General features: G+C 36.7%; 1 protein-coding gene and 1 long non-coding RNA gene across 8 annotated transcripts in view; one reads left to right on the top strand and one right to left on the bottom strand.

Moving 5' to 3' along the window:
- LOC132345322 (uncharacterized) overlaps positions 1 to 10,193 on the top strand; it is a 31,108-nt gene extending 20,915 nt beyond the window's left edge. For all 3 annotated transcript variants that reach the window (XR_009494608.1, XR_009494607.1, XR_009494606.1), the window contains 2 exons: positions 8,700 to 8,742; positions 9,991 to 10,193. This is a non-coding gene — a long non-coding RNA (uncharacterized lncRNA). The remainder of the gene's footprint in view (positions 1 to 8,699; positions 8,743 to 9,990) is intronic.
- The window catches only part of DENND5B (DENN domain containing 5B), a 220,790-nt gene that overhangs the window by 65,810 nt on the left and 128,413 nt on the right, over positions 1 to 26,567 (bottom strand). For all 5 annotated transcript variants that reach the window (XM_059886403.1, XM_005206831.5, XM_059886404.1 and 2 more), the window contains 4 exons: positions 16,932 to 17,119; positions 7,936 to 8,472; positions 4,868 to 5,099; positions 576 to 726 (listed from right to left, as the gene is read on the bottom strand). In XM_059886403.1, the coding sequence (XP_059742386.1) occupies positions 576 to 726; positions 4,868 to 5,099; positions 7,936 to 8,472; positions 16,932 to 17,119 (1,108 nt within the window). The remainder of the gene's footprint in view (positions 1 to 575; positions 727 to 4,867; positions 5,100 to 7,935; positions 8,473 to 16,931; positions 17,120 to 26,567) is intronic.

Genomic DNA, 26,567 nt, shown 5'->3' with positions numbered 1-26,567 from the left:
CTAATTCCATTAGACAGTATTAGCATTATATTTAAACAGTCATTTAAAACTATTCCTAAGCGCACATTACTTCAATAAGAAAAAATCTCTACTTTTGCATTTTCTTACATGATGGAATTAAAAGTCAAATACTTGTTGTCAACTCATATTTCAAGTGGATTAATTTGGTTTTCGAAAAAGTAGTGATTGATAAAATTGTTAATAGTTACTGCTAAGTCACTTTAGTCGTGTCCGACTCTGTGTGACCCCATAGACGGCAGCCCATCAGGCTTCCCCGTCCCTGGGATTTTCCAGGCAAGAACACTGGAGTGGGTTGCCATTTCCTTCTCCAATGCATGAAAGTGGAAAGAGAAAGTGAAGTCGCTCAGTCATGTCCGACTCCTAGCGACCCCATGGACTGCAGCCTACCAGGCCCCTCCATCCATGGGATTTTCCAGGCAAGAGTATTGCAGTGGGGTGCCATTGCCTTCTCCGTTAATAGTTAAGCAGTCCCCATAAGAGGTGCAGAGCACTGTCCCCCACTGTTCCCTTCATTCACTCCTTCAGTCAACGACTCAAATGAAGAACATGCTTACTTGTTATTAGTTGGTCCTGTTGCCAAGACATCAGACTGTAACTTTGGAAAAAATCCTTGCTCGTATTTGCCTTGACCAATTTTCATATCAAGTAGATGTGGGTGGATTGCGGTGTGATCCATTTTCATCAGTCGCTGCTCAATTGACTGGGCTATAAATTAAATTTATAACATGTTAGAAACATTTCACTGGCTAAACTTTAAAAGATAATGCTTCCTCTACTCATGCAGTGACAAGAAACTCAATCTTTCTGATAGTCTGAAATAGATTTTTACAAAAGCTCTTCAGAAATCAGTATAATGTAAGTATAAAAAGGTTAGTTTTAAGTAAATACTAGATAATGAATTTTCATACTATTTTCTGCATGTGGCAAAAGCAGGGCAGTGGGGTTAAAAAACAATCTATAATTTAGTACTGAAACAGTTTCCCATGAGTGCGAAATTCATATTCTTAATGAAAATATGGTTCTAAGTACAACATTAAAGAAAATGATGGCAAATAAAATATCTTCCTTGAGCTGAAAGACAAATTAGGGGAGGTAAAAGCAAGCTCTATAGCCCTATGTTACTTTATTTCTTTGTGCAAAGATCCATTAAATATTCATGCTTTTCCACTTGTAAAAAACAAGGAACTGTGTAAAGTTTATTACCTTCACGTTTAGCAACAGTCTCATTCTCATTAGGAGTTATTTAAAAGTGTTCATTAGATCAAAATGAGTAATGCAGAGAAAAATAAAATAAGCAGGCATTTAGAAAATGTCCAGAGAATAAAAAACTCCCATTTGAAGAATAACATAGGCCAGAGTTAAAAAATAGAAATTACTAAATATTTCTATTTTAAAACCACTGAAAGTTGGGAGATGTTTCAAAGGCTCAGGAAAGAAACAGTGAACTATTTCTCTGGTTAAAAAAAAATCTGGGCGGATTCATTTTGATATTTGGCAAAACTAATACAATTTGTAAAGTTTAAAAATAAAATAAAATTAAAAAAAAAAAAAAAGACTTCATGCTTCCACTGCAAGGGGTGTGGGTTCAATCCATGGTTGCAGAACTAATATTCCACATGCCCCAGCAGTGTGGCTAAAAAATGAATAATAAATAAAAATAAAAATGCAAGTCTCCTTTAAAAAAAAAAACCTGATCTTAAATGTCTTTATCAATTACATTTATAAGAGAAAACATAATACTTGTAACCAAGGTTAGGTCTCCCATCCCGTGCCCAGAGATTACTGCTGGGGAGGACAAGCAGTAACTGTGTTTGTGTCATAAACAGAACACATTGTGGGCACTGCCAATCTTGGGAGCTGAGAGAAGTAAAAAGGTATTTTCTTATAAATATTTCATAGAATCAGTTTACTCTGCCCTATTCAATACCAGCAGATTGAGTATTGCTGGTTCTTCTCCATATATATTCTAAAGAAAATCTTTTGGGGTGGGAAGAGGTCTGTGAATGACACATTTCACTCTAGTCAAAAGAACCTACTTAAGATCATCTTATGTGAGATCGATGCCTCCCAGCCAGTGTTTGTGTTTGCAGAATTAAGAGATGTGTACAGAGGCATTATTACACTAAACTTCAAAGTGTGAGACATCTGCTTTAAGCTTTCCTAATTTTTCTTTATAACTCATATGAATTTATCCAGAACTTTTTAAAATTTCATTTTAATGTGTAACTTGTAACTTCTCTCAAAATACAGTCCATATATTCTGGACTGGGCAAAAGGGTGTCATGCTTTAATGTAGTGATATTTAATTTTCAATGATGCCCTCTGACTTGCCACAACAATATATATATTCTTAATGCTTCCTAATATTTATAAAACACAATTAGGTTTAGGCAAATAATGCTTAGATTCATGGTGCGGAATTCTCTGAAGTCCCTGCCAATTTTATGTTCCATGAACTACTACAAAATTTCACCTCTGCCAAAAAGTGCTTCTACCCTCCCAAAAGGAAAAAAAGAAAAGTAGTGTCAGTTTTTCTGCTGGATTTAAAATGATAGAAAAACCCATCTGATATTGAGTTATTCTCCTTTAGTTAGGAAGCTCTGTAGAAACAAAAATCACAATTCACAATTAATTATCTGGGTTTATAAGATTGCCACAGGGAGCACAATGCAATGTTACATTTCAGTGACTATACCATCAGTGAATACTGAACATTCAGAAATTATTAAATGCCTGCTTCAAGAGATCAAAGGCCTGTTGTTAGACTTTCAAGGGATTGTGCCAAAACTCATTTTCTGTGATCGGTAAGGAATAAGAAAACTCTGCGTTACTAGCAACTTGTGGTCTTTCTGCAAAGAAATCATGAGGTTCTGGTGCCACAATATCAGCAGCAGATAGCCTCTGCCTAAAGCGTTCACCTGCAAATCAGAATTCTTTTTAGTTAGAGGCAAAATAGAAACAAAAGCAAAACAACAAAGGACCAAAAAAAAAAAAAAAAGATACACAATAAAATTCAATGTCAACAACAAAATCCCAATCTCTACAGCTTCTGTTGGGAGTGAGGGTGAGGTAAGTCTTTTAAAAGATCAAAGTCTATTATCTTTTACCTGATAAAAGAAATAACTGCACCATTCATGAGAGATAGATATAGTCACAGCCAACTGCTTCCCTTTAAAGAAAGTCTTTGATAAATTAAGTTCCTAGGAGACTATTCCTAAACTTAGTTTAATCTCTTTTAAATATGGTAAGTCTATAATGGTACATTTTAAAAAGTATTATATAATTTTTGTGATGACAGTATAAGTACCAAACTCTGAGAGGCCAACAATCTATTTTAATTGAAAAAATTTTCTAGAAGCATATGAATAAAGCAATCAGTACTTAGCTTCATTTTAAAAATTCTGTCAGGAGGGAGGAATAAAATTTGCTCAAGAAGGCATTGTACTTTTACATGGCTACTAAAGCACTGAAAGCCATACTACTTTCTGAACAGGCATAGACAATTTTGATCACTCTGCTCCCCCAACTTTCAGAAACAGAGAGGCAAATGTCACTTCCTAAAGGGCTCCGAGGATCTACCCTCATAAGTGGGATACAACAGAATGATGTTTCCTCAAGTTATCAGAAACCTCTGAAGGCTACACAAGAGACATCATTTATATACTTCTTTCCTTAAAACATGCTGGTTACAGCATCACCACACTCTTGTAATTCTGCTCTACCTCAAGTGAAGAGAGAAAGGCAAGCAACAGAAGCAGAGCAAAGAAAATCCACATTTGCTGCTTTTTGCTCAAAAAAAAAAAAAAAAAGAAAAGAAGGTTGCTCTCAAACAGCTTTTACACTTGAAGGGGAAGAAATAAAAGGAAGGGGCACTCAAGTTATAAAAGTCAGTTTATTGGCAGAGAAATAAACTAAGAAAGAGTTAGGAATCGGGTATAAAAGTATAAAACTATGTGGACTGGTACATTTTACATGTTTATTTATTGAAAGAACAGCTTAATGTGTTAAGACTCGAGGTGCTAGAATCAGTCAAACTCTGGTTCAAATCAGGGCTTAACCAACCACTAGCTATGCAATCACAAGCAAGTGACTTCACCTCTCAGTTTTCTCAACTGTAAGATGAAGGCAGCAGTAAAACAGACAATAAAATGTGTCTATACCTCCTCATTATTATGATCAAATGCAAAACTGTACATAAAACAGCAAGAGTATGTAATCAGTAAACACTATTAATATGATTATTTATTTAACTGACTATAGTATTACACTGCCAGACAAGATTGGCCAAGACTCACAATTCTCTGAGAGAAAAACTAACATCAGGGTTGGGAAGCTCTCATTTGAATACAAGAATCTAGAGGTTTAATTTCAATAGACGAAGCTATTTTAATTAATGGTACCACTAAAGTAAATAGTTTTAATTATGTAAATTAGGTAGCAACTCAAATTTACTATGTTAAATTAATACTTATTTTCCTTGGATGAAGAGAAGAAAAGGTAAAAAGCAAAAAGAGCAAAATAAGCAGCAAAACAAAAATTAATATTTTTTCATTAAGGTAATAAAGAGAATAAGACAGAAATTACAGCAACCTAATAGTTCTAATCCATTCAGTTTGTTACTGTTTTTCATCTTCTGAGGGAAGAGGAATGTCAAGTGGGAATAGGACAGACATTAGCTCATGAAACAGAACGAAACAAAACTACAGAAAGCATCTCTTGATATAGCACAAGGATTAACCAGGAAGTCTAAAACTGAAAATTAATTTTGTGGTTTATGAGGTCAACAATGTGTAAAAAGAAATGATAGTGGATTTTAAGTTAGTTTTTAAAGGCATGACAAATGTACCTGCTTCTTTTAAAGTGCTGCATTTCTGGTAAATAGATGTCCTCAAGGTGGGTGCCCTTACATTATACAGTCTTATCTTCTCAATCCGAGAGTCAAAGACTCGAAGCAAAGGATCTTTCTCCTCCCATTGAGACATAATTTTGTTATCAATAAAGGTGGCAAACATCTGTGTTTCAATGAAGCGTGAAAGAAATGGCAGGTACGGCTCTGGCTGGTCAGACAGGAAGGAAGCCTGTAATGAGACAATTAGGCAATTAGTAGTGCAAAGAGATCATCTCAATACTACATGATAAACCCCAAAATTATCTGTCGCTAAAGTCATTCCTTTTCAATAACATGCAAACTAATGTATGATATTAAAAAAATCCTTAAAACTTCACTCCCCCGCCCCCATCTTCTAAATTCATAGAATTTAGGTCACTTAAGTCATTAGCGCTGCTCCTACCTCTCAAAACTAATTTACGTTCTGGTCCTCATGACCATCATGCAGAAAAGAGAGCACTGTTAATGAAAGATGGTGGATCAGTCACTACTGCTGCTACTGCTACTAAGTCACTTCAGACGTGTCCGACTCTGTGCGACCCCATAGACGGCAGCCCACCAGGCTCCCCCGTCCCTGGGACTCTCCAGGCAAGAACATTGGAGTCGGTTGCCATTTCCTTCTCCAAGGATCAGTCGCTACACGAACGTCAATTATTCTCTTCACTTGCCGTTAAATTTGACACCTTTTCCCCAGTGAGCTGTAATTTTTTCCACTCTCTATTCCTAGACTATGCCAAATACCTCCAAGTCATAGGCAGCCAGGCGATTAATGGATACAATAATAGCATTAATATATACATAAGCAATTCTCTTAAAAAAAAAAACAACCATATGGAATTTGTGCTTATAAGTAAAATCATCTGTTCTTCAAGTAGATGTTTTCCTAGGTGCCCACAGTTAGAAACTGATGGATGAGTACTAATTCAAGATCAAACTCCATCCAAACCTGTGCTAACAGAATAGTCTGGGCCTTAACCACTAAAAAAATCACTGCCTGGAAAACCATCCAAAGCAAGCCAAGCCTGTTGAAAACATGTACAACCAGCCACATGTCCCTGTTACCAGCTTGTCTGCGTGAATGGAATGGCTCAGGAAATTGTAATCAGCTTCTAATTCAAAGGGTTCATTTCTTTCCTTTGGTTCTTCAGGTCCATGCATGTAGAGGAATTCTAGTCACAACTTGGAACTAGCTAAAATTTGGAAGTGGACTACTATTTCAGCTACTGGGATGCCTCTGCTTTTCATTCTTTTGATTGAGTGCAATGTGGCAAAAGCCAGAAGGGGAAAGGTGGAAGTATACGTTCTGACCTATTGTTACTCTTCTCAATACTCATAGCTTTCTCCCAGCATATTTATTTAGGAAACAAATTCTGATATTTAGGATGTTTTTGAAAAACTTCCTTACAGAAATCCACTTATTCAATTTAAGTGCCTTCATAGCTTAGATGTAGTCACACAAATCCAAATAGCCAAAGAATGGTTCATAGCAGTCTCCAGAAGTCAGCACACCTCTTAAAAAGGTATTTTAGAGATAAACATCAACTTTACTTTTCATAGAGCAAACAGCCTTTTTTCCTAAATGGACCAAATGTCTGGCTTTTTGATATTCAGATCCTTGTGGGCTATATCACTTTAAGTCAGCAAAGACTTGGCTTGCAGGACTAGTATGTGATAGTTCTGTAAATTTTCCTACTGAAAAATGAGATGATTACAAGCCTTCTGGAATCCAACATGAAACTTTCATTTCTCTAGGGGTTATATAAAAAGAATTCCATTTATAGTTTGAAGCTACATAAAGATTAAGAGGAAGAATGTACCAGTGCTTGATTTAGATAAGAATTTGAATTGCTCCAAGGATAAATCATGAGTATACACAGATTAGTTCCAAGCTGGCTAGGAAAAAATGTGCAGAAATGGTTAAGCTTAATGAGAAAGGAACCTAACAGCAGGAATACATTTGGATAGGTGAAGGCCTCTTAATTTATTAAAGAAGTTTTCTCTAACATAAAGTGCATCAGAACTTAACTGTTAAATGTAGTTTATATAACTATCTAAAAAATACCTGATGAAGTCAGAAAAAAATCTTTTATACTACCCACCTTTACAGAAATATTTTGTTAATACTTATTTGGCAGATGCTCCAAGATGGTAGATTAGCCTCTTGGAACATATTAGCTTCTTTGAGAGGTCTTCCATGACACAAAGATACCATTTAGCAAAAAGCCATAATTTATTCTAATTGCAACATCATGCCTTGGCAACCATAAAGGCAAGGGGCTGAACTACATCCTAGTGACCTGAAAGTTAATGTACACCCCTAAGTGCTTTTGTCCTGGGCAGGGGGAGTGATGGTGGGGAGGGGAAGAAATCTGATGAATATGTCCAGAAAAACTGGCAGAAGAACATACTGGACCTTAGAAAGAAGCCTCAACTTCAGCAGGACAATCAAAAGCTAATATCACTTTCTGTCTTCCTTTTCTGATACTTCGGAACATAGTCTAACAGTCATAAAACCTTATTTTTTTCATAAAACCTCATTTTTTCTCTTTTGATGCTGAGATAAAAATTTACTTTCTGAAAATAAACTTGTTTGTTACCTTTATATGGGCAAGTTGTGACTTCACTGTGGGAGGAAGACAAAAATCTAAGGCTTTATTAGAAAGGAATAGGCTTCATTTAACTAGACTTGATCCTAAAATATGAGTAAATAAAACTCTTACAAGGTGAGGTAGTGTTAACAGATTTGGAAAATGAATGAAATTTAAGAGTTTCTATTTCAAGTATCTTCAAAGTATAGAAAATTTAAAAATGAGGTTAAAGGCAATTTAATACATGATTCAGTGAGCAGCTTAATGAGCTAGTTCATTTACTTTCCTGTGAAATTATTTTTTCTATTATAAAATAGTGGTTAAAAAAAGTTCTTAAGGGGAAGGGTGGGGGGAAAATCTGTATTTAAAAAAGTTAACAAAATCAATAACATATAGCCTATTAAGAACCACAAAAAGGGAAACTCTGGTTGTTTTTACTTTATCAAAGTTTTGCATCTGTTCCCGGTTGGTCAGCCAGGATTCCAGGTCCTGGGCAGTCTGAATCACAAACGCTTCATAATCTGCAAACATCTGTGTAAAGCGGTTGGCAAAGACCTCTCGGAGCTGAACATTGAGCTGGTAGTCCCTTAGTTCTGCGTCTTCACACTGCAGTTTTAAGTCTTTTTCTTTTTCACTCAGAGAGGCAGAGAGGTCCATTTTTTCCATAGTCACACCAGTCCGCTTGGCCAGAGCCTGGAGACGAGCTATGGTTTCGTTGCCCTTCAGTAACTCATACATGCTGATGCTATTTGCAGAGACATTGCCATTCTTCTTGTCATTGACCAAGTCTTTCAGAACGAGATTCTTGAGCTTGGTGGCACTCTCACTGCAATGTAGACTGCCCTCAGGAGGGATCCCAAACTGAAGAAGAACTTCAGAGAGTTCCTGGATAAAATCCACTTTATTGGGGAACTGTGGAAATTCTTCAGGCAACTCAATAAAATGGTTGTCAATATCTACAAAACACAAGTTAGCCTGAAAGAGAAAAAAGAAATACAAAGGTTTTAAAGTAAAGGAATATTATGTTCTAAAATATTCTTGCCAGCTATTATTAACAAAACCACAGGTTTCCACAGCCTTTTATGCTAACCTTCTCAGAGTTAAGAAATTTTTATTCTTTAAAAATAAATCCCTGTTGCCAGCACTTTCCCCTATGCAAAGGAATATATATATTTAACATATATATAAATCATTTCCTCCAGGTCTCATCAGTCTAGGATACGACTCTGCAATATATGGCATCCAGTAAGTATTCCTTAAACAGGTAAAAGTGCACAGATTCATAGTACCTTACAAATAGGAGGCACAGGGTAAAATGCTCACTGAGCTTGAACTTTCTATGCCATTCCATTGCTCTAACACCATTTATAATTTAGAATTAATAATTGCTAAAACTTAGCAGCTACAGTATTCCAAAATGGAAAGAAACTGGCAAAGAGCATTACAGTTCACAGAAAATCCACAAATTTTCACTTTATCCAAAATTAGCTTCAACCTCTTATATAGCAAGACCATTTCAGAAGCCAGGACAAAGAGCAGGAGACAGAGACGGGTGGGGTTAGTGCCTAGACAAAGGTAAGTGACCCTTGAGTAATTCAGTCTTGACTTGAATATTTTTGAGTCAAGGAAAAGAAGAGGTTGAAATAAGAGAAAATGGCTTTTTTTTTTTAGTTTGCTTACACTCAAGATTTTGAATTAAAAGACTTTTAAATATCTTTCAAGTAGATAAAGAAAATTCAAGGGGCTAAGTACCTGCATAAAATTTGGATTATCCCTCAGGTACCTGATGACAATACATGCAAAAAAAATCATTTTACCTTTATTGTCCATACCCTCTTAGACAGAACAAGGTTGTCAGAGTAAAGGAAAATTGGGCTCCTAAATTTGGGGGTAGGAGGAGGGCAAGGTAGCCCATCACATAAAACTGATTCTGATTGTATTAGTATGCATAAGGTGAAGTCAGTAAACAGAATAGGAAGTCTCAGCTCATACTTCCCTCTACCTGCCCGCCAACAACACCCCCAAGGTCAACAAAGACAGAATTCACACTATCCTTTGATCTTGAATGCTAACATGCTTCGTAGCTAAGTCAGTAAAAAATCTGCCTGCAATGCAGGAGACCCAGGTTCAATCCCTGGGTTGGGAAGATCCTCTGGAGAAGGAAATGGCGACCCACTCCAGTATTCTTACCTGGAGAATCCCATGGACAGAGAAGCCTGGCAGGCTACAGTCCATGGGGTTGGAAGAGTCAGACACGACTTAGCGACTAAACCACCACCACCAAGATGAAAAAAGGAGAGCAAACAATTGGGTCTCTGTTATTCTCTTTTGATCCCTGTTCTTCGTGTTAGATATTGATAAGCAAGAAGTACAGCAGAGTTCCACAGTTAAGATCAACAAAAGCTCAAGATTTTCTACTATCCAAAACCAGAGAATCAACAGTGACTCTTTAAGCCTAAGATAATCTTTGAATCCAATCTTTTAATTCTGTAGATGAAGAAACTGAGGCCTAAGAACAGACATGATTTCCCGACACCTGTTCCAGATATGCATCTTCAAACAGCCTGGTGGCTTAAGGGATTCTCCTCTTTTCCATTATGCTTCATTTCCAATGTTAATAGTTTTCTCAAAATAAAGTAAGAGCTGAAGTCATATCTTACTGAAGACAGTAGTGCTACTTGCAGCTTTATTTAAATCCACATCTTTATATATGTTTCTACAGTCTCTAGAAAGTAGGATGTATTGTAAGGCTTAAAGGGAGAAACTAGGTCACCATAATTCACATGGATGATTCAATATCTTTAAAAATGGAAGAAAAAAATTCAACAACTTGCTAATCTAAATGTTAACCTGCAACCTCTCACCACTTAGATTTTGTACTGTCTCCATCATTAACGCCTTCCTGCTGTCCTTTTCTATCCCTCTCCTTCTTCCAAAAAAAGAGAAAAATGATACATTTGGGGAAATTTTCAAGCTTGTCATGCTCACGCAATCACTGGCGCTGCTGCTGCTAAGTTGCTTCAGTCGTGTCCGACTCTATGCGACTCCATAGACGGTAGCCCACCAGGCTCCCCGGTCCCTGGGATTCTCCAGGTAAGAACACTGGAGAGGGTTGCCATTTCCTTCTCCACACGTAATCACTACTGAGCCAAAAATGTACGGCAAGGTGGATGTTCCTGCACTGAAGTTACTGGCTTCTCTCCATATTCCTGCGATTCTCTCTCACCCTCCTATGCAGGCTTGAAAGGGTCCAAATTGGGGTTTTATTACAAAGAAGAGATAGGGAGTGTAAACTTGTGTTATAAAAATTTATTGAAGACAAACCAAAAAGCCCTTTTTCTACAACAGAAAAGAACTCCATACAATAGGGTATTCTTGTAAGTCAGTTTCTCATTTTTAATACCATTAAATCTAAAAAAAAAATTTACAGACCCATCACAAGCACAGAAATTGAAACTGTAATCAAAAATCTTCCAGCAAACAAAAGCCCAGGTCCAGACGGCTTCACAGCTGAATTCTACCAAAAATTTAGAGAAGAGCTAACACCTATCCTGCTCAAACTCTTCCAGAAAATTGCAGAGGAAGGTAAACTTCCAAACTCATTCTATGAGGCCACCATCACCCTAATACCAAAACCTGACAAAGATCCTACAAAAAAAGAAAACTATAGGCCAATATCACTGATGAACATAGATGCAAAAATCCTTAACAAAATTCTAGCAATCAGAATCCAACAACACATTAAAAAGATCATACACCATGACCAAGTGGGCTTTATCCCAGGGATGCAAGGATTCTTCAATATCCGCAAATCAATCAATGTAATACATCACATTAACAAATTGAAAAATAAAAACCATATGATTATCTCAATAGATGCAGAGAAAGCCTTTGACAAAATTCAACACCCATTTATGATAAAAACTCTCCAGAAAGCAGGAATAGAAGGAACATACCTCAACATAATAAAAGCTATATATGACAAACCCACAGCAAACATTATCCTCAATGGTGAAAAATTGAAAGCATTTCCTCTAAAGTCAGGAACAAGACAAGGGTGCCCACTTTCACCATTACTATTCAACATAGTTTTGGAAGTTTTGGCCACAGCAATCAGAGCAGAAAAAGAAATAAAAGGAATCCAAATTGGAAAAGAAGAAGTAAAACTCTCACTATTTGCAGATGACATGATCCTCTACATAGAAAACCCTAAAGATTCCACCAGAAAATTACTAGAGCTAATCAATGATTATAGTAAAGTTGCAGGATATAAAATCAACACACAAAAATCCCTTGCATTCCTATACACTAATAATGAGAAAACAGAAAGAGAAATTAAGGAAACAATTCCATTCACCATTGCAACAGAAAGGATAAAATACTTAGGAATACATCTACCTAAAGAAACTAAAGACCTATATATAGAAAACTATAAAACACTGGTGAAAGAAATCAAAGAGGACACTAATGGAGAAATATACCATGTTCACGGATTGGAAGAATCAATATAGTGAAAATGAGTATACTACCCAAAGCAATTTATAGATTCAATGCAATCCCCATCAAGCTACCAACAGTATTCTTCACAGAGCTAGAACAAATAATTTCACAATTTGTATGGAAATACAAAAAAACCTCGAATAGCCAAAGCGATCTTAAGAAAGAAGAATGGAACTGGAGGAATCAACCTACCTGACTTCAGGCTCTACTACAAAGCCACAGTTATCAAGACAGTATGGTACTGGCACAAAGACAGAAATATAGATCAATGGAACAAAATAGAAAGCCCAGAGATAAATCCATGCACATATGGACACCTTATCTTTGACAAAGGAGGCAAGAATATACAATGGATTAAAGACAATCTCTTTAACAAGTGGTGCTGGGAAATCTGGTCAACCACTTGTAAAAGAATGAAACTAGAACACTTTCTAACACCATACACAAAAATAAACTCAAAATGGATTAAAGATCTAAACGTAAGACCAGAAACTATAAAACTCCTAGAGGAGAACATAGGCAAAACACTCTCCGACATACATCACAGCAGGATCCTCTATGACCCACCTCCCAGAATATTGAAAATAAAAGCAAAAACAAACAAATGGGACCTAATTAACCTTAAAAGCTTCTGCACATCAAAGGAAACTATTAGCAAGGTGAAAAGACAGCCTTCAGAATGGGAGAAAATAATAGCAAATGAAGCAACTGACAAACAACTAATCTCAAAAATATACAAGCAACTCCTACAGCTCAACTCCAGAAAAATAAATGACCCAATCAAAAAATGGGCCAAAGAACTAAATAGACATTTCTCCAAAGAAGACATACAGAGGGCTAAACAAACACATGAAAAGATGCTCAACATCACTCATTATCAGAGAAATGCAAATCAAAACCACTATGAGGTACCATTTCACACCAGTCAGAATGGCTGCGATCCAAAAGTCTACAAATAATAAATGCTGGAGAGGGTGTGGAGAAAAGGGAACCCTCTTACACTGCTGGTGGGAATGCAAACTAGTACAGCCACTATGGAGAACAGTGTGGAGATTCCTTAAAAAACTGGAAACAGAACTGCTGTACGACCCAGCAATTCCCACACACTGAGGAAACCAGAAGGGAAAGAGACACGTGTACCCCAATGTTCATCGCAGCACTGTTTATAATAGCCAGGACATGGAAGCAACCTAGATGTCCATCAGCAGATGAATGGATAAGAAAGCTGTGGTACATATACACAATGGAGTATTACTCAGCCATTAAAAAGAATACATTTGAATCAGTTCTAATGAGGTGGATGAAACTGGAGCCTATTATACAGAGTGAAGTAAGCCAGAAGGAAAAACACCAATACAGTATACTAACGCATATATATGGAATTTAGAAAGATGGTAACGATAACCCTGTATACGAGACAGCAAAAGAGACACTGATGTATAGAACAGGCTTATGGACTCTGTGGGAGAGGGAGAGGGTGGGAAGATTTGGAAGAATGGCATTGAAACATGTGAAATGTCATGTAAAATTCTTTTTATTTTAATTAAAAAATAAATAAATAAATAAATAAAAAGATCAAAAAAAAAAAATAAAAAGAATACATTTGAATCAGTTCTAATGAGGTGGATGAAACTGGAGCCTATTATACAGAGTGAAGTAAGCCAGAAGGAAAAACACCAACACAGTATACTAACGCATATATATGGAATTTAGAAAGATGGTAACAATAACCCTGGGTATGAGACAGCAAAAGAGACACTGATGTATAGAACAGTCTTATGGACTCTGTGGGAGAGGGAGAGGGTGGGAAGATTTGGGAGAATGGCATTGAAACATGTAAAATATCATGTATGAAACGAGATGCCAGTCCAGGTTCGATGCACGATACTGGATGCTTGGGGCTGGTGCACTGGGACGACCCAGAGGGATGGTGTGGGGAGAGGGGAGGGAGGAGGGTTCAGGATGGGGAGCACGTGTATATCTGTGGAAGATTCATTTTGATATTTGGCAAAACTAATACAATTATGTAAAGTTTAAAAATAAAATAAAATTAAAAAAAAATAAATCTAAAAAAAAAATTAAAAAACTCAAGAATGAAAAATATACTCAACATCTCAATCCAATGTTGTTTTAGGACTAAATACTTCTATAACTTTACTAATAAACCTGCCAGAAGCCTTCATGATATGTAATTACTACCAATTAAAAACAACAAACATTCCTTCAAAAGGGGACAAAGGATTGAAGCTTAATGATCTCTTTTCCCGGGAAGCCTGTCCCAATACTAAAGGCATTTTGATTTCCTTTGAATACATTCTTTGATCTTTCATTCCTCTAATATTTTTTAGCCTCTGCTATTGATATTTGTAAATGTCTTATTCTGGAAAACAGAACACCTCTTAAAGGTGACTTTTTTCCTCTAGATGTCTCCCAGGATATCACACACTAGTAGGGTATGAGACAACTGTTTGCTGAATGAATGAATAAGGCTCAAGGAGATTGTCCTTTTATGGAACCTTAAAAATGGAGCCGATAGGATAAAGTATCCAAAAGCGTGAGGCCAGGGCAGCTCTCTCCATGTTTGCTAAGAGTTCAGCTTTCTCAGTGGCTGAAGTTAAGCTGGCATAAGTGTATGTCAGGAAAATTTAACAGTTTCATAGAATTTTAGGGCAAGATATGACAACAAAACAACAAGACAACAAGAAAGTAGCAAAAGCAAGATACTAACAGAAAGAAAATAGCAAAAGCAATGCTATTTCAGCTTTTCTCTTGCTTTTCATCTACTATTCATTGTAAAGATGGTAGAAAGTGAGGTACCAGTCTATACAACTAATTCTCAGTGCTACATCCTTGCACCATCACTTTCCCGTACCCCACCAAAAACAACACATTGCTTATTGTATGTAATTATTGTTTCTGTATGTAATACAGAAACAGCTACCTGTGCCTATCATTTTGGAATCATAGGGCTAGTGAGTGCATAGTTAATTATAAGCCTATATAGTTACATTAGTTAGCTAACAACTAAAGTCATATCTTCTTAAAATAATCATTTTGTAAACTTATTTTCACAACTATTCTAAGAAACCCTCTCACTATTTTTAGCTATTATTTTATTTTGCAGTTTTTAGGGAAAGGGGAATATTACTAGCCACTCTTAAACAATGATTATTTTTATAACCACTTCCTCCTCCAAATTATGTGTGTGGATTATTTCATCTCATTGTAAAACAACAGCAGAGCAAAGTGATATGCCATTAGCCTTTTCTTCTAAGTCAGTAATGCACACATGTATACTTTCTATACAGAAGCACTACTATTTTCACAGCTGATTCAGGTTATTTCATATTATTCTACTCTATGAATAGATAAGTATGTATACTTATTAAAGTACTGATTTAGTAAATGAAAAATCAGAAAATCACAGATATTACTATAACAACTTTCAGAGTATTTAAGTATGTTCATTTTTAGAGTCAGAAGATACACATAGACACATACACACAGAGGATACACATAGACACAGAGAAACAGAAAGATTTCCTAATAACACATCAAGCTGGCATTTAAAATTCTATAAAAGTAAATAAATAAATAAAAACTTCTCAACAATTATTACTCATGCAAAAATGGAAATGTAATATCTGTGTCTAAACAAATATAATTTAATTAACATACAAATAGACCAGATACTCAACAAGAAACTAAAACATATCACAGTTTAAATATTTAAACCAAACTGTATTTGGCTAGTCTATTTCTTTTTCCTTGAAAATTTAAAAGGCTAACGTCTTTGAACCAACAAAACACATTAATTTAATAAAAGAGAAAATGAGAGTTCAGTTATAAGAAAAAAGAGGTATCCGAGAAAGAAGCAGAAAGCATGCACAAGCTCAAAAGGAGCAAGACAGTTTGCATGTGTATTCTATATGACCTGAATCGGCTACTTTCCCCTGAACAAAAATGTTCATTTTGGTAAGAAAACATTCATTACAATAAAGCAAGCAATGGATGATTACAGGAATCATTTCTGGGTATAACAGCTGTGGCTTAATGTGTTATTTTAAATTCACTTATTAAAATGAGAATCTCTATGGGAAATAAGAGCAAATAAAGTGAAGCACAGCATGAAAAATTTTACTGAGAAAGGTGCTAATTAAATTGCTAATAATATAATGTAATTAACCATTTTATGTTTTTTAATAGGCCATGGCTCTCTCATCAATATTTCAATTCAAAGGCTTTACATTTCAATTCTGAGTACTATCAAAACAGCTAAAAATTAGATTCAAGATGCTTTCAAAAATTCCTGTTTATTTTCTTTTGAAACAACATTGGAAAATATAACACACAGAAAGTAATCTTAAGGTGGCCTAAAAGCTAAGGGTTAGAATTTTTATCTCACCCAGCTAGCTAAGCTGACATTCAGAAAAAGTTGATAACTGGTCTTATTTCTGAAAACAAAGACTAAATATTTAATATTTCCATGACCCTTAGTTTGCAGAAAGATGTTACTTTCCATTTGACAGAGGTCAAGAATCAAATTCACTTCAATTAATACAATACTTTTGAAGGATTTTAAAACTGCTCTGTACCACTTAAAAACAAAATTTAAAACATGAATAAAGAAATAAAATATTATTAGAATAATAAAGCAACTAGATAATACTACTATCACTCCATCTTCACAAATTTACAGCTGTGAAAATTTGCCACTGTTCTGTTTTGAACCATGTTTCATCATTGACTATGTCTTATAATAGCCATTAGAAGTCAGGATCTGAATTCTATGGCCAAATGTCTGCCCTAGACCTACTTGGAAGATTCAGAATAGCCAGAGACGCCGTTTGGACAAAGACAATGTTATCTAACAAAAGTGGCCCTGACCTAAATTAACAAAGAGCATATGCTGCATCATTCATTTAAAGTTTTACCTCTTGAGGAAGTTCTAGCTTAGAACGGTCAGTTCCTTCTTTTGACTGAAGGCCCATCAGATAAGGGACAGGAGCATCAAGAAAGTGGAGCAGAGAAGCAGGGAGGATGGGCACATAAACATGCTGCCACTGAAATGGGAACAGAAGTGTGGTGATGCCTTCAGCCACAGTCATCAGGCGCTGATAATCTGTACAGAACAACAAGAACAGAAACGGAGGGCAAGATTCCAAGTCAAAACATGATCACTGCATTCAGCTTAAAAACATCAATTTCCAGAAAAATTCTTGCGCTAAAATCCTAAAGTGCTAACGTTCTTGTGCTACATTCTTGAGCTAAAATGCTTCTTCATGACCACACAGAAAAGAAGTCAGTTCTATCCCACCATAATCAAAGAGCTGAAAGGTTTCACTTGAATGATTTTCAGGGGTGTATGAGTAGGTGGGAAACATCATCAAACTTTTGTTTATGAAAACACTGGTATGTGAACTGACATTCCTTTAAAATGCAAAGCAAACAAGAACTAATAAAATTGTTCTTGACATTTCTTCCATTGAAAATGTGTAAGAATACTGCTGCTGCTGCTGCTGCTAGGTCGCTTCAGTCGTGTCCGACTCTGTGCGACCCCATAGACGGCAGCCCACCAGGCTCCCCCATCCCTGGGGTTCTCCAGGCAAGAACACTGGAGTGGGTTGCCATTTCCTTCTCCAAGAATACTGCTATTGATCCCTTTTTATATACACGTATTATCTAAGCAATCCTCAATTAAGAGGCTCTTTTCTTCTTGCATAAATGATCATGGCTATAGCCTATAGTTGTCCTGATTATATTTATTTTAGCCTTCATTTCGGGGATACACACAGTCTACACTTCCTAAGTTAACCTCCAACTGAAATTCAGAGACAAAATGGAAAGTTACTGGAAAATTAAAGGTTGCTTTTCTTATTGTTTTAGCTCATGTAAACCATGAGCTAATTTATCAAAACTAAAAACTGTCCACAATATTAAAATGCCTCTTTCCTCCTCACAGTTTTACTGAAATATAACATATAATATTATATTAGTGTTAGGTATATAACATGATAATTTGATATATGCATAAACAGGAAAATATATTACCACAATAAGTTCAGCTAATATTCACTAACTCACATAGTTACAAATGAAGTACCCTCTAAAACCACTCTGCCATGAATGCTATACATACATATGTCTATTGTTGTTTGTTGTTTAGCTGCTAAGTCTTGTCGGATTCTTTTATGACCGACCCCATGGACTGTAGCCCATCAGGCTGATCTATCCATGGGATTTCCCAGGCAAGAATACTGGAGTGGGTTGCCATTTCCTTCTCCAGGGGATCTTCATAACCCAGAGATAGAACCTGCATTTCCAGCAATTGGCAGGAGCCACCAGTGGTACAGACATATGTCTATAATCCCTATTTAAACCTTTGGAGGCACACATGTCATAACTTAATTTACAAGGTAATATTGTGCATACAACACATACGTGAACTACCTAGGGCAGCACCCTATAATCAGTTAATGTTTCTGCAGCAAACTATATGAGTGTCCGAGTATACCCAAAAAATCTAAATAGGGTCACGCTGGTTCAGATCTAATTTTACTAATAAATGAGTTACCAAAAAATGTTTGGTCTTCAGAATGGATATTGTAGAATTGTAATAATTCTCTCACAGAATTCACTGTGCACAAATACAGTAAAATCTGAGGGAGCAGGCTTTGGGGGAGACTTTTTTAAAAAGTTAAGGGAAATGAGCCGATGCTACTTGGTTCATATCAACTCAAAGAACACCCAAAACACACAAGCAAGATGTTTTCCATTAAAATTTTTCTTGTGTTGTTTTATAATCTGTAAATGACTACTTTTAATAGTCTACAATAGGATTTTGGTCATGAATTATCATCTACCCACAGCCTACATGTATTTAAAAATTCCCTCATCTGATTCATTATTAAGTGTTAGGTGAAAACCTGCTTAGCAGAGCACTTCTAAAAAATATATACCAGGCAGCTTGAAGAAAGAGGGTGCTTCGTATTTCGTGGGTTGCACAGTGACCTTGCTTGTAGTGGATGGTCCCGTGGGGCTGCTTATACTCAACAGAACAGCATGGTTCAGCTGTGAGCATCCCATCAGTCTGTGGTGACAGGAAGGCTGAGCTGTGAGAGCTACATCAGTTCCTGGGTTTCAGGGTTTTTAAAATTTCTTTCTCAATTATATGCCAGACACAGGTGAAATGTTCAGGGTTTTAAGCAGTCAGATTGTGTGCCAGTTATCTACTGATCTATTTACTGAGCTCCAAATTCACTCTGTAGGTGGTCTATGAAAATGGACTGGCCAGTTAGCATGTTCTCTTTTACAGTGAGCACACAGTGAGGCTTTGCCAGTAGAGATAACTAGAGAGACAGTGCAGGAGGAAGGGCTTCTCTTAATGGTTTTGGAGTACAGTGGATAAGGTGCAGTGTTTTGTGTGCTTTTGTTCCCACTGCATGGCTGATCAGTGGTGTGGATCTGTAAGGACGTCTGATGGTCCACTTTCCTGGCCACACACCTAGAGTGGGCAGTCTCAGTGACTAGGCCCTCCTAATAAGGATAGGGCATACTCATATCTCACAGCGACTGCTCACTTGGACCTAGAAGGTTTGTTTTCTGCTTGTCTGACTGAGGATCAGTTCCAGCCCAAGCAACCCATTGGCCTCCACCATCCAATGAGCTGTAACCACACCTTCCTCAATGAAGTATGAACCTTAGCCTTGGGAAGTAGGCCTCCTTCCAAGTTGGTCCTTCCTAGGATACCCTTTAGAGTGTTCTTCATGTCTTTATAGTTACTTTCCTATTATAGCTTAATAATTCTTCACATCACATTCCTCTATTTAAGTTACTGTGTGGTTTAACCTGTCTCCTGATTGGACCAATGCTGAAAGGCAGAGGGTTTTAAGCACTCAAATCAAATCCCTAGCAGCTTGGCTACTTTATTTACTGTTAATGGGAAAATGTTTAATCTCAAAGGAAAAATAACTTCTTTAAGGAATGGCAACCAGCCATCTTAAGCTATTTTCTTGCTTTAATTATGGAAAACTTTTACATGGGGAAGTGAAAACAAATTATATGTTTTCCACCTTTCTAGCAGACATGAAAGACTGATATACATAGTTTATTTTTCCTTCGCCACAATTCTACCCACTTGTTACGTGTGTTCCATGTCTATTCTTCTTTCTAGTTCTGCTTTCTCAAGGACAGTATAAATGCCACATGCTTTTTAATAATGCACTTACTTAGCAGAAACAAGGCAATTTTTTAACTGAATCAAGAAATAAAAGTTAGTTTTCTCCTCTAAACATTTTTTTTTAAAAATTAAATAACTTAGGAAAATTATTTTTTCTTTGATACTCAACATGATGAATGTGTAGTAAGTTTCCATATTTAAGATATATCTCAGCTTCATAATTTGGTCCTTTCTTGCCTCATTTCTCACCACCACATATGTAGCCAAATCATATGCTAGCAATTCAGTTCTGAACATGACAGGTCCCTGTGCCTCTGTAATCCTTTCCCTCTGCCCAGGATGTCTCTTTCCCTTGCAGCACCTGGCTAAGTTCCACTTTTTCTTTAGGCAGTGGTTCCTTTGGAAAGCATTCCCTAAATACTTTTTATTGGCACTACAGTCCCTTCCACATGCTTCCACAGTATCCCACCTCTATTTTCATCACAGTAATTATTCCTACCAATAAAACTATCAAAATTCTATTATAATTATCTATTTATGTGTCTCTCCTCTCTTCCCTGCTAACCATCATTTGCTAGAGCACCAGTAACTATATTTTTAATCTCAGAGTTTCCAGCACTTGGAACCTGGCCTACTACATTGTGAATAGTCAACAAATGTACACTGAGGAATTATTATGTGAACATCTAAGGCATGTAAAATGAAATAAAACTATCGGACATTATGCTTGACCATGTTTTACAATAAAACACAGTCAAAAACTTGCCTACCAGTGGCAAAGGCACAGACCCTGAGATGGCCTGGCCTCTGCTATCTCATCCCTGGGATTTGGCAACTGTCTGCCAGCATCACTGTGGAGAATAAGGTCTGCCCTATGGGGACAGTCAAATAGCTTGAGGCTGGAACTGAGATTGGGAGCACAGGACCCAGGCTACAGCCTTAGGAGATGGCTGAGTGACACAGGTCAGGTCCAGTGCTGGCTGGTGGTGCAACAGCCCATGGAAAGGCCGCTCTTACTGGGGTTTACATATTACGAAGCACTGCCAATAGAGGTGTGAAGATGGTGGTGTCCAGCATACCTTTGGTGAACATCCTGATGAAAGCTGGAAGATTACACATGTACTAACCCAGGGCAGTGACTAGTTACTGACTGAGCCAGACTGGCTTTGAGGCCTTGGACCTGACTAGTTCACAAAGATATCTCAAAAGGCAGATTACAAATTCAAATGAGCATTTTAAAAATTACCCTCAATGATGGCTGAAGAGTGAGCTATATTTTGCTTATCAGATTGACAAAGATTAAAAAAGAAAAGCACAGCAAAAATGTGGAGGAAAGAGTATTCTCATACATTGTCTTATAAAGGCGGCATAAATTGCTAGACCTCCGTACTCGGCAATATTTTTCAAAAGCTTAAAAATAAACAGATCATCTGACCCAGAAAATCTAGTTAATTTATCACATAAATAAGCAAAAACATATGTACATGGATGCTTAAAGTGTATAAAGTGTTATTTGTAACAGTAAACTATTCACAATATTCTAAGTAACTAACAAAAGGGTTAGATTTATGGCCACTTATATAATGAAATATACTAAAGCTATTAAGAGCATATCTATATTATTACCATGGAAAACCAAAATGTGTTTGACAGCAGTAGGAAGCAGCTAGGTACTAAAAACTTGCTGAAATTCCCCTTAGGGAATTTGGGTACTTTGGGTACATATACCCAGAGAACCAGTTAGAACTGGAAATGGAACAACAGACTGGTTCCAAATAGGAAAAGGAGTACATCAAGGCTGTGTATTGTCATCCTGCTTATTTAACTTATATACAGAGTACATCATGAGAAACGCTGGGCTGGAAGAAACATAAGCTGGAATCAAGATTGCCGGGAGAAATATCAATAACCTCAGATATGCAGATGACACCACCCTTATGGCAGAAAGTGAAAGGAACTAAAAAGCCTCCTGATGAAAGTCAAAGAGGAGAGTGAAAAGCTGGCTTAAAGCTCAACATTCAGAAAACTAAGATCATGGCATCTGATCCCATCACTTCATGGGAAATAGATGGGGAAACAGTGGAAACAGTGTCAGACTTTATTTTTCTGGGCTCCAAAATCACTGCAGATGGTGACTGCAGCCATGAAATTAAAAGATGCTTACTCCTTGGAAGGAAGGTTATGACCAACCTAGATAGCATATTGAAAAGCAGAGACATTACTTTGCCAACAAAGGTCCGTCTAGTCAACGCTATGGTTTTTTCAGTGGTCATGTATGGATGTGAGAGTTGGACTGTGAAGAAGGCTGAGCGCTGAAGAATTGATGCTTTTGAACTGTGGTGTTGGAGAAAACTCTTGAGACTCCCTTGGACTGCAAGGAGATCCAACCAGTCCATCCTAAAGGAGATCATTCCTGGTGTTCATTGGAAGGATTGGCGCTGAGGCTGGAACTCTTATACTTTGGCCACCTCATGCAAAGAGCTGACTCACTGGAAAAGACCCTGATGCTGGGAGGGATTGGGGGCAGGAGGAGAAGGGGACGACAGAGGATGAGATGGCTAGATGGTATCACCGACTCAATGCACATGAGTCTGGGTGAACTCTGGGAGTTGGTGATGGACAGGGTGGCCTGGCGTGCTGTGATTCATGGGGTTGCAAAGAGTCGGAGTCAGACACGACTGAGTGACTGAACTGAACTGAACCCAAAGAACTGAAGGGAGAGTGCTGAAGATATAGTCAAATGTCTATATTTATAGTACCATTATTCACAGTAGCCAAGGTGGAAACAAAATGGGTGAATGGATAAACAAAATGTGGTATATACATATAATGGAATGCTTTTTTGCTTTTCTTTTTAAAAAAAATTTATACAATGGAATGTTATTCAGCCTTAAGAAGGAAGGAAATCCTGGCATATGCTACAATGTGGATGAACCTTAAGGACATTATGCTAAGTGAAATAAGCGAGTCACAGAAAGACAAATATTGTATAATTCCACTTAGATGAGGTACTTAAAGTAGTCAATTCATAGAAACAAATGAAGAATGGTGGTTGTCAGGAAGGGACTAAGAGGACTAGGAAACGGGGAGTTACTGTTGAATGGGTATAGAGCTTCAGTTTTGCAAGATGAAAAACCTCTGGAGACTGGTTGCAAAATAATCTAAATATACTTAGTGCAATGTGAATATACTGAATTTTTCACTAAGCAGTAGTTACGATGGTAAATTCATACATCTTTTTTTTCTTACTACAATTTTAAAAACTTACTGAATCTAATCTATATGGAAATAATCTGGGAAGTGGAATCCCCCCCAAAATGGATCTATAAGAATAATTTGAATCTGACTTGAAAATGATTTTTTATTTGATATGAGATCACTTTTTAAAGTATATATAGGTTTCAAAGACAAATAGGCTTGCAAAATAGGTAATGAAATATATATTCAATGAAATTGTTTCCTATATTAAAGGTCTTGTTTAATTCATAATTTTAAATGTACTTCGTATAAATATCTTTATTCATAAAAATATAATTTTCTAACACTCATGAGGATCTGTGAATAGTATCTTTTATTGCTTCAACAATGGTTAAAACAAAAATGAAATAGTTACACGCATACTGTGTACTTAAATTATTTAATGTAGGTTATTGGTAATTGCTGGTAAAAGAGAAAAAAGATCTGCATTATTTCCCTTTTTATGTTACTAACAGTTATATTATACCTAGCATTTGTTATATTCTGTAATAACTGTCACAGTCTGTTCATTTTTAGTTCAGTGATCTGTTTTAAACATTTTTATTTATGACAGTGTTATGGACTAGGGCTCCAAAACTAATCTATAAAATGGTAAATGAAATAACAATTAAACACCCAGTACATGACCATATGAATTTGCAAAAAAATATAAAGGAAGTCACTGAAGGCCGGGAACAAAATGGGAGCGAGAGATCAGTGTGGTAAAGCTGAAATGTCTGGCTGTCTTTGGAGTGTTTACTGAACTAAGGTGGCCTAGAGCGTCAGTATTACTTTTGTGCATGCTGAGGGATAAAGTTCAAGAAGGGCTAGAATTAAAATGGTAGATCCTCTTGCAAAAAAGTCAGATCTAAAAAGGGCAAAAAACTCAGGGAAAGGAGACCAAGAAAGGAAAAACTGAAACAAAAATGATTACAACAAAGTCTGTATTGCCAACAAAAGTTGTCTGCTCTGGACCTGGCCCTGGCCCAGGCCCAGGGAGGAAGGTAGAAAAAAGCCTTCCTGCAAACTCCTATCTACTGTCTAGTTTTCAAAGGTGTTTAGGGCTCTCATGCTATTTGTAAGGCCCAAAGAAAGACTCACAGTGAAAACTATAACTTAAAGTAAACTAATCTGTGTTGCCAGTGAATTCAGGTACTAAACCCTCCCTGAAGGAATAAATCCTCAATCCTCAACTCATGAGATACTGAATTTATGTGAAAAAGAATATAAGATGTGTATGTTTAATGCATTTAAGGAAATTAAGGGAAAAATTAGGAGTAAAACTATTTATAGGACCACTGAAATTAAAATGTCAAAGGAAGGGTTAACTATGGATTAAACATGGGCAAAAGGAGAATAAGGTGAGAGATAAATTAACCAGAATACAGCAAAGAGACAGACAGAAAAAGAGGTCGAAAGATATGGAAGACTAAGCAAGACAGAGTAACACATTTAATTAAAGTTTCAAGACAATAAAAAAAGAAAAAAGACATATGGAAGTAAAATTCAGAAAGAAAACTGAGAATTTTCCAAAACTGGTGAGAAATATTAATCCTAGATTTCAGGAAACACAATGAATCACACCAGGACAAATAAAGAAACCCTCATCTAGATAAATCACAGTACAAATATGGGACACCAAGGACAAACAGAAAATCATATATACAGCCAGAATGAAAAAAGATTTCTGGCCAAGGAATGACAATGAGAGTGACTGTAATAAATGACTTCTCATTCAAATGAGAATGGAATGGTTTCAAGAAGATATTGGAATATAATGTGCTAAGACGGAGAGGAAAACAAACCTTTCAGTACAGAATTTAATATCTAATGAAACCATCTTTCAAAAACAAGGACAAATTTAAAACACTGTTAGATGAACAAAATCTAATAGAGAACGTCACCTCACTTAAGGAACTTGTAAGGATAAACTTTAGGAATAAGGAGACTAATCCCAGAAGAAATATTTAAGATACAAAATGGAATGTGAATTTTCAACAAAGAGCAATTATGAGTAAGTTTAAGCAAAATCAAGTATAGCAAATAAATATATCTAACTTGCTGCTGCTGTTGCTAAGTCGCGTCAGTCATGTCCGACTCTGTGCAACCCCATAAACGGCAGCCCACCAGGCTCCCCCATCCCTGGGATTCTCCAGGCAAGAACACTGGAGTGGGTTGCCATTTCCTTCTCCAATGCAGGAAAGTGAAAAGTGAAAGTGAAGTCGCTCAGTCGTGTCCGACTCCTAGCAACCCCATGGACTGCAGCGCACCAGGCTCCTCCGTCCATGGGATTTTCCAGGCAAGAGTACTGGACTGGGGTGCCATTGCCTTCTCCCATATCTAACTTGAGGGATTATTAAAATTTTGAACAACTATAATAAGTAAGCCATGATGGGGGTGGCTGAAGTCAAAGCATTTTTAGAGTATCTGTGTTTTAAAGATTCTTATTAACATAATACTGAGTATTCACGTTAAAATCTCAAAGCTTATCATTAATAAAGGGAAACAAAGCAAATCACATCTACAATAATTAAATTTAAAAAATGAATGAGAAAAATCTTTCAATTATTTCAAAAGAAGGCAAAAAAGAAAAAAGGATAAAGGCAAATGGTTAAAATAAGTGAAAATTTTAAAATCATTAGAATTTAAATAATGAAAATACCAGATACTAAGACTTCATGGCAAATAGATGGGGAAACATGGCAACAGTGAGAGACTTTATTTTTTGGGGCTTCAAAATCACTGCAGACAGTGACTGCAGCCATGAAATTAAAAGACGCTTGCTCCTTGGAAGAAAAGCTATGACCAAGCTAGACAGCATATTAAAAAGCACAGACATTACTTTGCCAACAAAGGTCTGTCTAGTCAAAGTTATGGTTTTTCCAGTAGTCATGTATGGATGTGAGAGTTGGACTATAAAGAAAGCTGAGCACTGAAGAATTGATGCTTTTGAACTGTGGTGTTGGAGAAGACTCTTGAGAGTCCCTTGGACTGCAGAGAAGATCCAACCAGTCCATTCTAAAGGAAATCAGTCCTAAATATTCACTGGAAGGACTGATGCTGAAGCTGAAACTCCAATACTTTGACCACCTGATGCGAAGAACTGACTCATTTGAAAAGACCCTGATGCTGGGAAAGATTGAAGGCGGGAGGA

The sequence above is a fragment of the Bos taurus genome, chromosome 5 (genome assembly GCF_002263795.3).
Source record: "Bos taurus isolate L1 Dominette 01449 registration number 42190680 breed Hereford chromosome 5, ARS-UCD2.0, whole genome shotgun sequence".
NCBI lineage: Eukaryota > Metazoa > Chordata > Mammalia > Artiodactyla > Bovidae > Bos > Bos taurus.
Note: the sequence above shows the minus strand (reverse complement) of the source record. Positions and strands in the feature narration are given on the sequence as shown.